At 52.3% G+C, this 14,795-nt stretch overlaps 2 protein-coding genes across 3 annotated transcripts; one reads left to right on the forward strand and one right to left on the reverse strand.

The window, feature by feature from the left end:
- Positions 1-1,222: 1,222 nt before the first annotated feature.
- Positions 1,223-10,747, reverse strand: LOC119091466 (FGFR1 oncogene partner 2 homolog). Its single transcript, XM_037214267.1, has 7 exons — positions 10,740-10,747; positions 8,387-8,523; positions 7,908-8,015; positions 7,094-7,249; positions 6,194-6,334; positions 5,175-5,241; positions 1,223-1,242 (listed from the first exon to the last, which is right to left on the reverse strand). Exons 2-7 carry the CDS (start codon positions 8,519-8,521, stop codon positions 1,223-1,225), a joined length of 627 nt encoding a protein of 208 aa, XP_037070162.1. The 5' UTR covers positions 8,522-8,523; positions 10,740-10,747.
- A 365-nt stretch (positions 10,748-11,112) lies between these two features.
- On the forward strand, positions 11,113-14,383 carry Sgt1 (suppressor of G2 allele of skp1). Of its 2 annotated transcripts, none has more exons than XM_037214699.1 (2): positions 11,113-11,184; positions 13,295-14,383. In XM_037214699.1, exon 2 carries the CDS (start codon positions 13,316-13,318, stop codon positions 13,925-13,927), a length of 612 nt encoding a protein of 203 aa, XP_037070594.1. In that variant the 5' UTR covers positions 11,113-11,184; positions 13,295-13,315; the 3' UTR covers positions 13,928-14,383. The 2 variants fall into 2 exon arrangements, with proteins under 2 accessions (XP_037070594.1, XP_037070595.1); XM_037214700.1 differs by lacking the exon at positions 11,113-11,184 and adding an exon at positions 11,185-11,269.
- The last annotated feature ends 412 nt before the right edge of the window (positions 14,384-14,795 follow it).

Raw genomic sequence — 14,795 nt, forward strand, 5'->3', positions numbered from 1 at the left:
GATTAGGCGGGAGCCTTCTGAGACCTGATCCTGCGTAGCCTGAAACAGCCATGTCAACTGATTTTGCTTGTGGCACAGCGTAATACAGTAACAGCCGTGTAATACAGCACAGCACAGCACAGTAATACAGCCGTGTGTCTCGACAGAGACCCCCTCCCCACCCCGACCCCACCCTCGCCCCCTGTCGTCGCCGTACAACAACCGGCCTACTACTGATCGTGACATGAATTATGTCGGTGAAGCTAATTACTTGCATGATGGCAATGAAGTTTTTCATCTGCGCTGCGTGATGAAAATGAAGCATTAACGAGATACCGTATCTGAGTCTTATCGTGTAGATAATGAAGCCCATTGACAGCGCACAAATGACACGATTTATCTCGTTTGACGCACGTGTCATGCCTTGACGAGAGACACAGGTTATCTATTGGTACAGATCTCATCAGCGGCAGCAGAACGAGTTAAGGGCAAGTCAACGTACATTTTGAAGGCCTAACGATGACCGCAGACAACAGAGGGACACGACACTCTGGTAAGAGCACCACAAATGACCCGATTAGTGCTTTTAATTCGACAGTTTGCTCAAGTTTCCCGGAAACTGTTGGAGAGTCGACAGTCAGGAAATCATTCCTCACGACGAATCACGGACGGTGGTGAAGTCTCTGCACGCGGGCTTTGCTTGCAATGACACCCGGTACCGAAGCGAGGTTGGCTCAGTCTGTGTTAGGCCTTTTTAGGCCTGGGTGCCGGAATATGCTGACGCTCACCTTTTCGTCGCATTCGATTGTGATGGACGAAACAATGAATGTATTTATGTATTTGTGTGCACTACGGCTTCATGCCTCGCAGCAGGCTGAAAACTAATACATTAAGCGCTTAATTTATGTTCGGCTGCGCGCCCGTGCCCACCAGGACCTGGCTCGGCTCCGGTGGGCCGAGGAAGTCCCTGCAGGACCCCTTTGTCCGCGTGCACAATAGTCAAGCCGGAGCCGCGGCACGACTGTGCGGCACGGCCGGGTTCAACGCCCGACCGAGACGCGTTTCCTGCCAGGCGACATCAGAATTCAGCACATTTCTTAACTCCATGCGCATCGCCGATCGGCCGTTACGACCCATAAAACGGGCGCTCCGCAAATCTGGAATACCGCTGCCTCTCGCGCTGCGTCACTGCGGGACCCGATGCAGCGCGCGACGTCCGGGTCACGGCGGCCATCGCTGGAGACTAGCGGCGCGAGGGCACGCCTGCCGCAGGACGGCGCGGGAGACCAGCTGCGCTGACATGCGGCGTTGTCGTCGGTCACGGCTTTGTTACACGTCGCTGGAATGCTGGGAGGCGGTTAGTGCCGGTACAGAGGTGAGAATAAATCGGCTACTGTTTGCTGCACATGTGAACCCTCCTACCCAACTGCCGTGGGTTTATTGCAGAGCCTGTTCCAGAGTGCCCACGCAAAAGACCGAGGAGAAAGATTAGTCAGAGGACTGGAGAACGCGCCTGCTATCTTGCGTGACAGCTGTCAAGACCTTCCCATGACAGCGTTGGCTTTTAATGCTGATGCGTCCAAGGAGTGCAGCGAGGTGGCCACAGCAATGAATGCTCCGATGCCACATGTAATGGGATTGCTGCACGATGAAAATGTCACGTGTTTAACTGTTATGGTAGCTTTGTTTTCGATGTCGACCGGTAGTCACATGGCGGCCATACAGTAAGTATCTTGCCGAGACTGGGCTTTTAGCACAGGCATTGCATCAACATGGTATGTGATCTCAAGTAATGCAGAACATGTGTCCGACTTCACCAATCACCAAGGCCGTCAGGCTACGTAACAACGAAATAAAGCGCTCTGCATTCTTCCCTGTGCCCCAGGCCGCGCGAGCACGTCGTCACTCCTGAGTGGCGAGAACATCGACTTTGGCGAGAAAAGGAAGCAGTCCTCTCCTTAATACGCACACGCAGCGGCGTAGCCAAACGTCTCATAGCACCATGCCCCCCCCCCCTGCCCCCTCATCCCCCGCCACCTTCCCACCAAAGACCCTGTATTTTTAGTAGTTTGAATTGCCTAAAGAGCTTCTAAAATACCAAAAACATGCCCTCAAGGCATCGAAATAGGATCTTGAACCAGAGATGGTCCATCAAATCCAAATACAGAGCCCTTCAGCGACGAAGTCTGGCCTCCTTGGCTGAAACGGCCAGCTATGCCCCGATTTGGCCTCTGCTGGGTGAAATCCTACTACGCTAGGATGCAGCGCACGCACGCACGCTACGCACGCAGTGGCTACGTCACTGCATGCGAGGCCTATACACCTTGATGTACAGCCTCCAGGACGCCAGGAACCGCCGGAAGGATGTTTCAGCGAATGCATGTAATTTCCTGTCTGGTCTGGTGGGGACAGGACAGTAACATACTCGTGACGAAAGCGATCCGTCCTATTCGTGACATCACACCTGTTGGCTACTGCACGTCGGTATAAGATGATGCATCGCTCGGGGCTTAGCGATTTAGACCGGGTGGGGCGAGCATGCACCTGCTTGCTGCAGTCGAGCCTTTCAGATTTCTCAGCACAGCCCAGCAATAGCGCTGCGATCGGAAATAATCCCTGAAGTTTCCAAGGAAAAGCATGAGTCTTCTAGATATCTTGATGAGCAGGTGCTTGCGCCTTCCTTCGACTCTAATGCGGCCAGGACAAGCAAATGTGACCGACCACGTAAAGACAGCGCCACCTATACACGTACCCTTAACACCCACCTTATGCTACGGGTTAACATTTCAATATATGCGCATCCAGCGCTCCGAACAGGTACCAACCAGCTCGTTACGAGCCAGACCGCGGCACCTTTGCGACCGCCAAGCGCGCTGTTATGCGCTGTCCAGCGGTAGGTGGCACACTAAAAGTTGTGCCGTAATGTTCGCAATACGCTTTAATGTGGGCCGTTCAACAAGCATTTCAGCAGCGTTGCAACTTTCGCGTAGTTCACGCCCCGCTCGTTTTCGATTATACGCGGAAACATGCAGTTTCAAATCTTGCAAAGTCGTAAGACAGCAGCAGAAACAGATGGACCTCCTCAACCCTGTGTCGTAGCAAGGTGAGACTGATAGTGAAGGAGAAAACGGGCCGTTGTACTGGCAAAAGTGCGGGCCGGTGTATACGAACTCTCACGCGTAATCTTGCACAAACAATTGGTCCACCCGCTTCCCGGTATTTTAAAAGACGTCCGGCATTGGCAACTTCAGCATGTACACGTGAAGGCAGCTGTATAAAGAAGACGAATGTACCGTACACAAATGACTAACCGGTGGTAGGCCACCATTCCGCTATGTTTAAGCGCAATATGCAGGGTGATAATCACGTCTGTTACCATATCACTTGTATCACGCTGCAACATCAGTTTTACCGGCGGCCTTCAGCTGCAGCCGTCCTTAAGCCCGCCTGGCCAGGGTCACATTGTAAACTCAGATAACAATTAGCTCGACTGATATATTGCATTTGTGAACGGACAATTTCAAACGCCACAGGACATTGAAACCCATTTGTTGCAGGCACGTGGGACTCGCCGACGGACAACGCGCCATATCCACGGACACGTACCGAGCGCAGTGGGTTTGCCAGCCACTGTCCGCCTGCCCGTCCGCTCATCTGGCGAGCCGGCCCACGGCATGCTAAACCCAAGCAACGCCGAGGGAGTTTCACAGTTCGAAAATGTTGCCCACCTCGCGGGAGTGCGGACACGTCCACACTGATCGACTGAGGCTGCGGACACGGACAACATGCGGCAGCGGCGCGCGGGGCCGGCGCGGCGTCGGGCCTCGCGCGGCGACTGATCACCATCGACTAATCACGCCGCCTCTAGCTCTCACCACAACAGAGACCGATCAACAGTGCTCTGGTCGTGTCCCGGCGACGGCGATGTGCCGGCGGACACGTCCTCATCACAACTCCGCCTATCGCGCGTCGGTGCTTTCGCTACTCGCTCGCCCGTCAGACCTCGAGAACGCGACAACCGGGACGAAGTCATCTCCAGCCAGACTCGCATGCTGGTAAGGAGCATGCTTAAATGTTCGTTTGCGCCGTCTCACCGCTCCATCCGCCGCCAAACCAGCACGCCCAGCAAGCACGCTGGGCAGAGCCCGCTGCGGAGAGCCTGCGTCATGGTAGACCCCGCTTGTATGGTAGAGCGCCTGCGTCATGGTAGACCCCGCTTGTATGGTAGAGCGCCTGCGTCATGGTAGACCCCGGCAGACTACCAACTCACCGCTTGGAACAGCTGAAGACGGACGCGCCACCACCAGGACCGTAGCTGGGTGGGGCGACTGACAACACACCCCCTCCCCGCCCCTCCACACACACACACACACACACCGAGGTGAGACGGTTGAAGGCAAGCCCTTCGCTCTGTGACACGGCGGACATCGATCTCGCTAGGCGGAAGGACTGGCGACATGCCGCTCCCTAGATGGGGCGACGTACAACTGACTCCTGCGAGCCGCCGTCGCTGTCCGAGTCTTCGCTGTCGGTTGATTCCACCAGCGTGTCATCCGCCGCGGTCGGCTCCGCCGGCGGGGAGGTGGCAGCCGGAGGCGCCGCTGCGGGGGTGCTCTTGACTGGCGACGTGCGCACGGGGCTGGCGGCGGCCGGCGCCGTGGGTCGTGGCTGGGCCGGCGCCGCAGCGGCAGCGGCCGGCGGCGACGCTTTGCCCGGAGCACCGGCGGCTCGGTGGGCCAGCGCGGGCAGCTTGGGAGGCGAGCTGGAGGGCACGGGTGGCACCCCCACCGACGCCGCCGCCGGCTTGGGCGCCGCGCTCTGGACCGGTGCGGGCTGCGGCGGCGGCTTCAGCTGGGGCACCTCCGCAGACTTCTCCTTCGGCTCTTTCGGCTGCTGCTGCTGCTGCTGGGTGGACTGCTGGGCGGGCTTCTGCACAGCCTGCTGCTGCGGCGGCGGCTGCGGTCGTGGCGGCGTGGCCGGCCCGGCGCCGTCCCGCCCCACGTCCACGCGCTCCGGGGCGGGGGCCGCGGCCGGCGCGCGGCGCCGCACGGTCTGGAAGCCGCTCGGCTCGCCCACCGAGCCCGGGCTGGCGGCGGGCGAGCTGGCGCTGGAGGACGGGTCGCGGCGCGCCGTCTGCGGGCTCGCCGCGTCGGCAGAGCCGCTCGGGGAGGCGGCCGCGGCCGGCAGCAGCGCGCCCAGCGCCGCCGCCGGCATCAGGTCGCCGTTGAAGCTGTAGCCGACGCGCAGCACCTCACGCAGGCCCTGCCGAACACGGGACGACGTCAGACACCGGCGGCTGGCGGTAAAGTCTCGCGAGCCAGACAGCGGCTATGGTGCAGTGCATGAGGCACTGATCCCCCACGGCTCCACAATGGTAAGGACAGCTTCAGAAACCGGCAAGCCTACACCATATTGCGTAATCAGACGGTGGTGACTCGATATCCCCATGCCGTCAGCGGTCATTGCTTTGTACATACGTAGCCAATTCGAGACACCACCACATCCCCAGGCTGCACAGCCGGATCTTTACAAACACGGCCTGCACATACAAACGGACGTCAGCAAAAGCAGCACGATTACTTAAAATTTCCGACGAAAGAATTACTTGTAATTTGTAACAAAAATAGTGCGCTCGCACACAAAAAAGACGAATGGTCCGTAAGGCACGCTTTTTTGGAAATATTCTCATGGCAAGTCCTATCTAGTTCGTAGTGGAAACTACTTTCAGAAACCTATACAAGCTAGTGCCAACGGGGATATAAGCGAATACATGTATTACAATGGGACAGCAGTATCCTGTGTCCACTCGATACTGAAAGACTTCTACAAGAAAGGCGTAACGCGGCAACGTTGACCAGCCTCCAGCCACAACACGCACGAATTTGCGCATTACGCCGCATCCGAGCTCTGCGCGCGGCACATCCTGAATGACTTGGAACAGCACTGCAACACCACACGAACGGAGATATGATGCCATTTTACTGTGCTCCTTGTATAGCTGCTGTAATATACCACAGTAGTTGCTTATGATGATTTACCGAAACTTACCGCAGCAACGGCCATGCGCACACCTCTGCACCAATGCTAAACAAGCTCCATTGCGTTGCGAAGCACACAATCGTGTATGGTGCGTGACTGAGTGTGCCCCTGCGTAACGCGGCAACGTGCAGATTCACAACCACAGTGAAGCACGCCACCGGTCGCTGGTCCGCACCCTGTTCTCCTCGCAGAGCTGGGCGATACGTTCCTGGGCGCGGTGCTCGCCCTGCTCGTCCAGCTCCACGGCGCGGCGCATCACCAGCGCCATCTCGTGAATCTTCTCCGCCTGCAGCTCCAGCAGCGCGGCGTCGACCGTCTGGCGGCGGTCACAAGAGTCGGCGCGAGGTCGGAGGGGCACCCCAGACCGTGGCAAATCGGCACAGGGTCAGAGCGGACCACCCCTTCGAAGCCATCACATGGTATCGGCTGACCACGCGCCGACCGATGAGATGTCGGGCTCAGAGCCAGTGCACGGCCGGCCAGTTCATAGCTTACGCCAACAGAACGTCGCGCCATCCGCGCGAATCAGGCGAACACCGAGAGGAGTCACTACCGCATACAACGCCCATACCAGGGGTTTCTTAACGTCGACGGTGCTACGCTGAAACCGGGGTCATTCCGGGGGCCGACACTAGACAGTGGCACCGCATCCGATCTCACGGTCTCGGGCCCACACCCCGCCTCGCGGTCTCGGACCCACACCCGGTCTCGCGGTCTCGGACCCACACCCTGTCTAGCGGTGTCGGACCCACATCCCGTCTCGCGGTCTCGGACCCACATCCCGGTCTCGCGGTCTCGGACCCACACCCTGTATAGCGGTGCAGGACCCACACCCGGTCTCGCGGTCTCGGACCCACACCCTGTCTAGCGGTGTCGGACCCACACCCCGTCTCGCGGTCTCGGACCCACACCCTGTCTAGCGGTGTCGGACCCACATCCCGTCTCGCGGTCTCGGACCCACACCCGGTCTCGCGGTCTCGGACCAGCGGTGACGGGCGGCTCCGGGCTGGATTCGCTGCTGGTCACATCACGGGCGAGTGGCGTGCCCCTGGCTGACCCGGGTCACGCTCCCCACCTGGTGCGACGATGCGCCGCCGGCCTGTGTCCGGCCCACGTCACGGTCGCACTTGTTCATCTCCATCAGCTGGGTCACCTGCTTCCGGTACTTGGACATGACGAACTCCAGCGTGTTCTGGTGGTCCTCCAGCGAGTTGCGCAGGTCTTTGTTCTCCTGAAAACACTCCAGTCAGTCCGCTCTCAGATGGCCGGATTACTTCGAGCTTACAACAGGGTAAGGTTAACTCTTCACATGGCATGATTAAACTTAACATGCGGAGATGCAACGGCTAATTTCAAGCATCGGTGAAATTTAACTATTAGCCATAGCTTAGAATTATTCGAGTTGACAAAGGAAGGCGACACAGACGAACAAGAACGACACAACTGCAAGGCAAAAGTAATCAACCCAGTCTTTGCAACATTGGGCATGCATTTGTTGGGGATGACATGCCTGTAATGTGTCCTGTCATTCTGATTACTGTCGTAAAGCAATGAACAAAGATGGGAACTATAGTCCACTGACGGCATGCCGGGCACATTGGTGGCACGAGATGCAGGGTGCCGGTGATATAGTGCTTAGGATGCGCGTCTGCAAAATCAGAGGTACGGGGCTCGATTCCCCACCGTTCCCGCCCTTCCTGCCAGCGTGAGAGGCAGGTGACGCCACATAATCTGCCACATCAATGTCACTTAATCATGTTCCTGAAACACAAGACAACCAAAAAGCATCCCAGCTGTGGCCAATAGGCTGCACCAATTGGGGCAGCACCAGCTGTGGCTGCGGCCAGCATGCACTGCTCCCAGTCTCTGCCAGCCTGTGAGATGCCTACCTGCTGCAGCTCGCGCAGGTGCCGGTTCTCCTGCTGGATACCCTGGACGAGCGCGTCGCGTGGCTTCTGGTGCGCCACCTCGTTCAGCTGCCCTACTTCCTCTTCATACTGGCAATACAGAGGGTGTTACTGCAGGGCATGGGAAGAAGGTGTGACATCAGCAAAAGTGGGTGTATGTACTATGTCTTTTGAACCGACAGACACCTATATCGTACCTATATTGACTACATAAACACCACCTTTCAATATATTCCCTGGACAATGAACAGGATTGAATGAAGATGAGTACAATGGGACATGATAACAACACAATGCACAATACAACCACAACATCAAAGAACACAAACCAGGTCATGCCTTGCCCAGCTGAACAAGGTTATTTTTAAAACCCTGCCCAAGCAAAATGTCAAAGAACACAACATGGAGTTAAATTGTCTTAAGTTGCATCACCAAAGTACACAATGGATGAAGGGAACTACCTGCTTCATGGCATCCACTTGCTTGTAGAGGGATTGAGCCTGTGATATGAGTCTGTCTGCCAGCGATTCATGGTCTTTGAGCCTTGTGCACAGTGTCTGTGCATCACTGATGATGTGCTGCATGGTCAGTGACATGCCTGCAATACATGCAGACAAAACATGAGACCATGGAAATGTGCAAATATTAACTGTCTTTCAATTTGTAAGAAAAACCCCACATATATCTAAATGTTGGAAAAACTTCACACGTGCAATTTTGGCTTGCAAGGAAGAATTGTCATGATACTAGTGGGTCTATACTGAGGCTGCCTCTTTCTCTATAAAATTTCCATTTCACTTTGTCTTTCCTGCAAAAGATAACACCAGGTACCAACAAACAATGCCATACTAAAAGACAGTTTGCAATTGTGAACATGCATACCAGAGCTGATACAAAATGTCAAGTGAAGGACAGGCATTGGCAGTGCTGACTGGAGGAGCTAAGGCCTTAAAAAATGCCTTTATTTTGTAGAACTCATCATACTTTGATATATTTGCTCTCCAGGGAGTGTTTTAAAACCAAATTTCTGAGTCAACACTGTCAGACTCCTGAGCCTAGAAATGTCTTACTTAATTAATTAATTACTAAATTAATCTTACTTAATTACTTAATCATGAATTTCAGTACAGATGAGGGATGTATCTGAGTGTTGAGCTACAACTCAGATGTCACAGTTTGGGGATGGTCACACCAAATTTGTCACTATGTGAAACTGGGCAATTTCTTCATGTTTTTGGACACAACTCTACGATTTTAGCCTTCTCAAATCCAAATGGATGAGATACTCTAATTGCATTACCAGTGCATGCTGAGGAATGTTACAGCAACACAAATAATGAAGATCACATGACAGGTTACATTATATGACCAGTCCTAAACAGCAATAAGGTGACTGTCATTAGCTTGCTTCAACAATGTCTACAAATTTTATCTCTTAAAAGAGCAGCAGCATGGAAAATTTGTTCTAATTCCCCAACAAGCAAGCAATGATTCATAATCCTGCTGCTAAGAACACATCACTTTCAATGTTTGGCTAAATATAAATGCGCTAGTATCTGATTGCCACAGAAAGCCACATAACCTTTTGATTATTTCGCTGTAACATTTGCCATTTTCAGTGCTCTGTAAAAAACAAATGGCATCCCTTATATGACATTTGAAATACACCTCCCACTTGGTTCATAACTGTGTGCAAGTGAACATCAATGTGACTGATCATATCTTTGGAATTCACTAAAAGAAATTATTTGCAAGACAGGCTGTTGGTTATTTCAAAATAGCACAAACAAATGGAGTGAATGAGGTCAGTCTATATAGCATAGCAGGGGCAAAGCATGAACAATATCAGCGCATATGCATAATAAATCCCAGCATTCAGAGTTTAGCAAACCGTCACCACCAAATTCAGTGCATAGTGATCTAATGTTTCCAGGAATCATGATGTTGAAAAGATTATTTAAAAGAACAGGCTTCCAAAACAAGGTTATATCCCAGCACAACTATGTAAAAAACGTGTTGACAAGTTTTACGACACTTGGAATCTAGTGGAACAGGCCAGATAACCACAATGTGGATGCTAATGATCTTATTTCTTTGAGGCACCTGAGGAACCATCAGCACAGCATCTCTAGGAGCAGCACTGATCAGGGCCCTACAGGTCCTTATGGACCTTTTCTTATAAAACACTATTAAATGCTAACAAAAAAGAAAATGCAGAGAATTTTGGACTAGCTTGAGCTTTTTTGCTGACAAGTATGCTAGGTTCATGACAATGAGGCTGTGTGAGGACCTAGTATGGTGGATTGTGCTTTTGCACACTGGTAGATAACTATGGGCTGAGACTAATGTGCTGTCTAATCTGATAAAAATAAGGTAGCAAGCTCAAATCTGACCAATGTCATTAACATACATAGCCATATGTTAAGTTTTGCAAATTAATTTAGGGGTATTGGGCAAGAAAAAAGCTAGCTCAACCTCCCAAATTATTCACAAATGTGTTGCTCCCCTGCATGACCCCCATACCCTTCTCAAAGTTGAGGGAGTTGTGTCCTCAGCATGAATAGGATCTACAAACCAACCATCACATTATTACAGGGCTCCACAACATCAGTCTGGGTCTAACTGGCTCCAAAACAAATGGAGGCCAATCCTTATGCTGGAAGCTTCAAAATACCTATATTCATGTCAGGGACTAACACCCCAACCTTCATTACACGCAAGAAACTTCCAACCCCTACAAACATTCACAAACAGCCCTGATCTCCCTTCCACACCAAATGCTCAGTCAGTCAGGATTTCATTAACCTAGAGTACCCAGTGCAAACACATATCCACTTTACCTAACCAAGGTAATGCACCCCAAGGTGCCTCATTTCAACCAATGTATTCAACTCAGTCCAAATAACTACCAAATTAGGCTTTAATTTCTCTGCTCCCCAAAAATAGTATTTACCTACATGCACGTTCACTTGCTGAAGCAGATGAGTGATGAGGAACACAAGTGTTGAAATTTTACAGACATGAAAAAGCAAAGTTCGACATAAGTATTCAACACGACGACCCCATCCTGGTGTTGAATTCTGCATTTTTATTTCGAACAAAAATGTTATCACGAAGAAATCACTTCACACAAAGCCTGCGCAGCAGTGACAAGAGCGCAAAGAACCCAAAACACTTGGACCTCGGACTTCGGCAGGCGCGAGGAGGGGACGGTCCGTGGGGAAGGTCCCAGAAACTAAGGAATTTCCGGTCATTTAAGGTGAGAAAGTGTTTGCGAATCAACGTAGATTTTGGGAAGGCTGATTTGCCGACTGGGTGGAAGGTTTTGGGTGAAGCTGTACAGGGTAAGTGGCTGGAAGCTGGTTTTGGAAACGAACGTAATATAGGCGGCGCTAATTTGTTGAGAAACACTGACATAGGCAGATGGAAATTAGAACAACGCTAGCGCCGTGCTAGTGTGAATTGGTCCACAGAAACGAATATTCATGTATTCTAGCCACAGCCATTCCTCAAAACACACATTCAAAGCAAACCAGTTGTGAAAGGTTGAGTTTAGAGGTTGAGGTGTCAGTGTGCAATGGGATTTGATGTGAGCTTGGTTAAAGATGTAAGTTTCATTTAAGATGAAGTATTAGAGGCTTTTTGAAGGATAACTTCATATGCATTATGAGGAGGATGGGCTTTAGGATATTCTACATGTTGGTACAAGATCAAAATCATTGTTTAAGGCTACTGGAAACTAAATATTACATTGAGAATACCTACCAGCAAAATTTAAAAATGTATGCACACATTGGGGAAATTGTTGCTTTACTTTGTGAACCATGCTGTTTAACTTCTGAAGAGAATAAATCAAAATTCCTAACATCAATAACCTGAACAACCAATGTGCATGACACTATCAAACCACCTAATTGTACCAAGCTACTACTGATGCTTGGTATTCTCCATATATCTACCAACCCAAAGTGTGAATTCCTGTACTTAAATGTGTCACATACCCTGATGTACTAATATCTGGCCTTCCATGAACCTGTATTTTTTCGACCTCAAAATGTTGTGCCAGTGCTCAAAAAGGATTATTGTGCTTAACTGGTGACTGGCTAAGGCCTTCAGCAAGCATTACAGCAATCTCACCTGAAAACAAAATTAGGTTGAACTGTATATAGGACAGACAGGTGATTTCCGTGTGCTTGAGACCAAAAATATATGTGTTCAGTATGTTTTTCAAAGTGTCCCAGGGTTTTAAAAATATTGATTGGTGTAGGAGGCCCCGTAGCTGTAGCCAAGCCCTAATACGCTTTCCACATGCAGAGCTTATGGTACCACAAAAGGGGGAAATATTTTTAGTTTTGAGATGATCCTCTTCTACAAATTTCTGGGCATACATATGTATTGCATTATGTTAGTTGGGGGAGAGGAGGGCTTGTCCCCTCTGTGGTAGAGCCCACTGGGTAACACTTGTCCAATCTGTCCTAGCTTTGTAACTGGTAACTTGATCTATGCATGTATGTGTATTTACATAAGTATATGTATGCACATATGGTATCATACATGGGCATCTGGGCATCAAATGGGTGGAATCTTCTGACTCATATGAGATACCCAGGCTTGAATCCCCATTGCACCATGGTCTGTAGCATCCACAGACATCATTTTGACAGGGGGAGGAGACTAAGCCCAGAGCTAGTTACCCTAGTCTTAGCAGCCCACCATTTTTAGCAGACTTTAATAGCTCCTTCCTAGATTTTCTGGGATTTGACTGCAAACATGGCATGCTGAAGCCTCACCAAGGTGTAATTTTGCATTATATGCAACAGCTAATACTGTAGGCTCAGAAGGTGGAACTCTTGGTTTACTTCAATGCACGTGAAACGCTGAATTTTTCCGAAGCCCCTTTGCACGAAGGGATCAATGTTGGGAACTCACAGGCCATGTCTGTGTGCATGGGTTGTCATGGAAATGACATGAGTGCCAGTAAAGCACCAAGAGGGGCAGTGAGTAAAAGTGACAGTGTGTATGGTGGTGAGGGGATAGGGGTGTATGGGTGGGAATGGGGGAGGGGAAGGGGCCTACTCCGCGTTAAGAGATGGGGGACTCCACCCCCTCCTCTCAGGGTGTGCCACGTGTCAGCAGCCCGTGGGTGTTAGTAGGGCCGCGTGCCATCTAGGACAGTCGCGAGCATGCCATGAGTGTACACCACATCATGCATCTTGTTATCCCTTTCTCAAAAAGTATCCGCACTCTTTACCGATAAGGTTTTGGATTTTCAAGGCATGGAACTGACGACTTGGCCCCCACTGAGCATCCATTCCCCCCCCCCCCCCCCCCCCCACCATGACGCTTCAGTATCCCAGGCTTGGTTTCAGGCTGTCGGCAGTGCGGTGGCGATGTCTGGAGGCGACCGCGCCCAGATCAAGCATGACTGGTACCAGACGGACCAGGACGTGGTGGTGAACGTGCTGGCCAAGGGGCTACCGGCCGACGCGGTCAGCGTCACCATCACCGCCACCGCGCTGAGCGTGTCGGCGCGTCTGCCGTCCGGCAGCGAGTACAGCCTCGAGCTGGACCTGCTGCACCCGGTGCTGCCCGAGCGCTCGTCGTGGCGCGTGCTTGCCAGCAAGCTGGAGGTGAAGCTGCACAAAGAGGAGGCGCACCGTTGGTCGACGCTGGAAGGGGACGGCCGAGCCCCGTCGGTGCGGCCGGCGGCCGGTCAGCTGCCGCCGGCCTACACCAGCTCGGCGCCGGGCGGCCGCGACTGGGACGCGATCGCCGCCGACATCCGCCGCCAGGAGGAGCAGGAGAAGCCCGAGGGCGAGGAGGCGCTCAACAGCCTCTTCCAGAAGATCTACGCCGACGGCTCGGACGACGTGAAGAAGGCGATGCAGAAGAGCTTCACCGAGTCGGGCGGCACCGTGCTCAGCACCAACTGGCAGGACATCGGCAAGAAGAAGACCGAGATCAAGTCGCCCGACGGCATGGAGTTCAAAAAGTGGGATTAAGACGGGGGGGGGGGGGGGCAGGTCAGGCGAGGACGGATGATGGGCATGTCCGGTGCGACACCTGTCAGGATATTGCGCGTTCAAAGTATGCTTAACAGTTCAGGAGAAACACCACAGCGTATTCTGTGTCATGGTGCATACCTGCGGCCCACTAAGCGCTGCGGTGGCGCAGGCACGACGGTTCCCCGTGCACGCATCTTGTTCTGCCGCGCGAAGGCTAATCCTCGCACGTCACAATTAGCATGCTCCCGGGATCGGGCTTACGTGGTTTCGCCTTTGCACGGCAGAATTGTGTGTTTCATTGATTCTTGTGGGAGTGGATTGTTCAGCGAGGCGTGCTTTTGTCATTTGCGTTGGTTCATATTACCGGTTCCGGAGTACCCTCATAATCATTGCATTGGGCTGACACCGGTTTGCCACAAGCACCTTTACTAATATATGAGGTCTACCCAAATTTCCCACCTGGTTTAGAAAAGCTCCGGAACGGGAAGGATCAACGCGGTAACGTCGCAGAAAGTGACATCGGGAAGCGTGTCCAAACAAGGCCACAAGTACAGCATAAGCTGATGAAGGGCACAACCGTCAGCAAAGTTAAGTCGGTTAATGGACAAGTGCGTGCTCCCTGACAGCGTGACCGTCACAGACAAACATATGGATGAGTTTTTACTTGCTTGAACGCACTGCTCTCTCTAGTCATTGGAGTCCTGAGCCCTGTACCTTTTGGGCAGATCTGACTGTTTCTCATACTTTGCTGTCTCCATGATTTGGGGAAATTCACTGGACATGTAACCAGCGGCACTAGGTACGATCCCCGAGTGGGCACATTGTTAAGTCTGGCTGAAATAGTCAGCTGACAGCTGGCCAGTAG

Source organism: Pollicipes pollicipes, unplaced genomic scaffold (assembly GCF_011947565.3).
Source record: "Pollicipes pollicipes isolate AB1234 unplaced genomic scaffold, Ppol_2.1 Scaffold_3447;HRSCAF=4054_pilon_pilon_pilon, whole genome shotgun sequence".
NCBI classification, from domain to species: domain Eukaryota; kingdom Metazoa; phylum Arthropoda; class Thecostraca; order Pollicipedomorpha; family Pollicipedidae; genus Pollicipes; species Pollicipes pollicipes.

What these genes read in the sequence shown, in the direction of transcription:
- Sgt1 (XM_037214699.1), top strand. Translation starts at nt 13,316, where the DNA reads ATGTCTGGAGGCGACCGCGCCCAGATCAAGCATGACTGGTACCAGACG.
- LOC119091466 (XM_037214267.1), bottom strand. Translation starts at nt 8,521, where the DNA reads ATGTCACTGACCATGCAGCACATCATCAGTGATGCACAGACACTGTGC. An exon ending in AAGTGGATGCCATGAAGCAG is followed by an intron (nt 8,016 to 8,386) that starts GTAGTTCCCTTC and finishes CTGTATTGCCAG; the next exon opens with TATGAAGAGGAAGTAGGGCA. An exon ending in AGCTCTGCGAGGAGAACAGG is followed by an intron (nt 5,242 to 6,193) that starts GTGCGGACCAGC and finishes CGTGTTCGGCAG; the next exon opens with GGCCTGCGTGAGGTGCTGCG.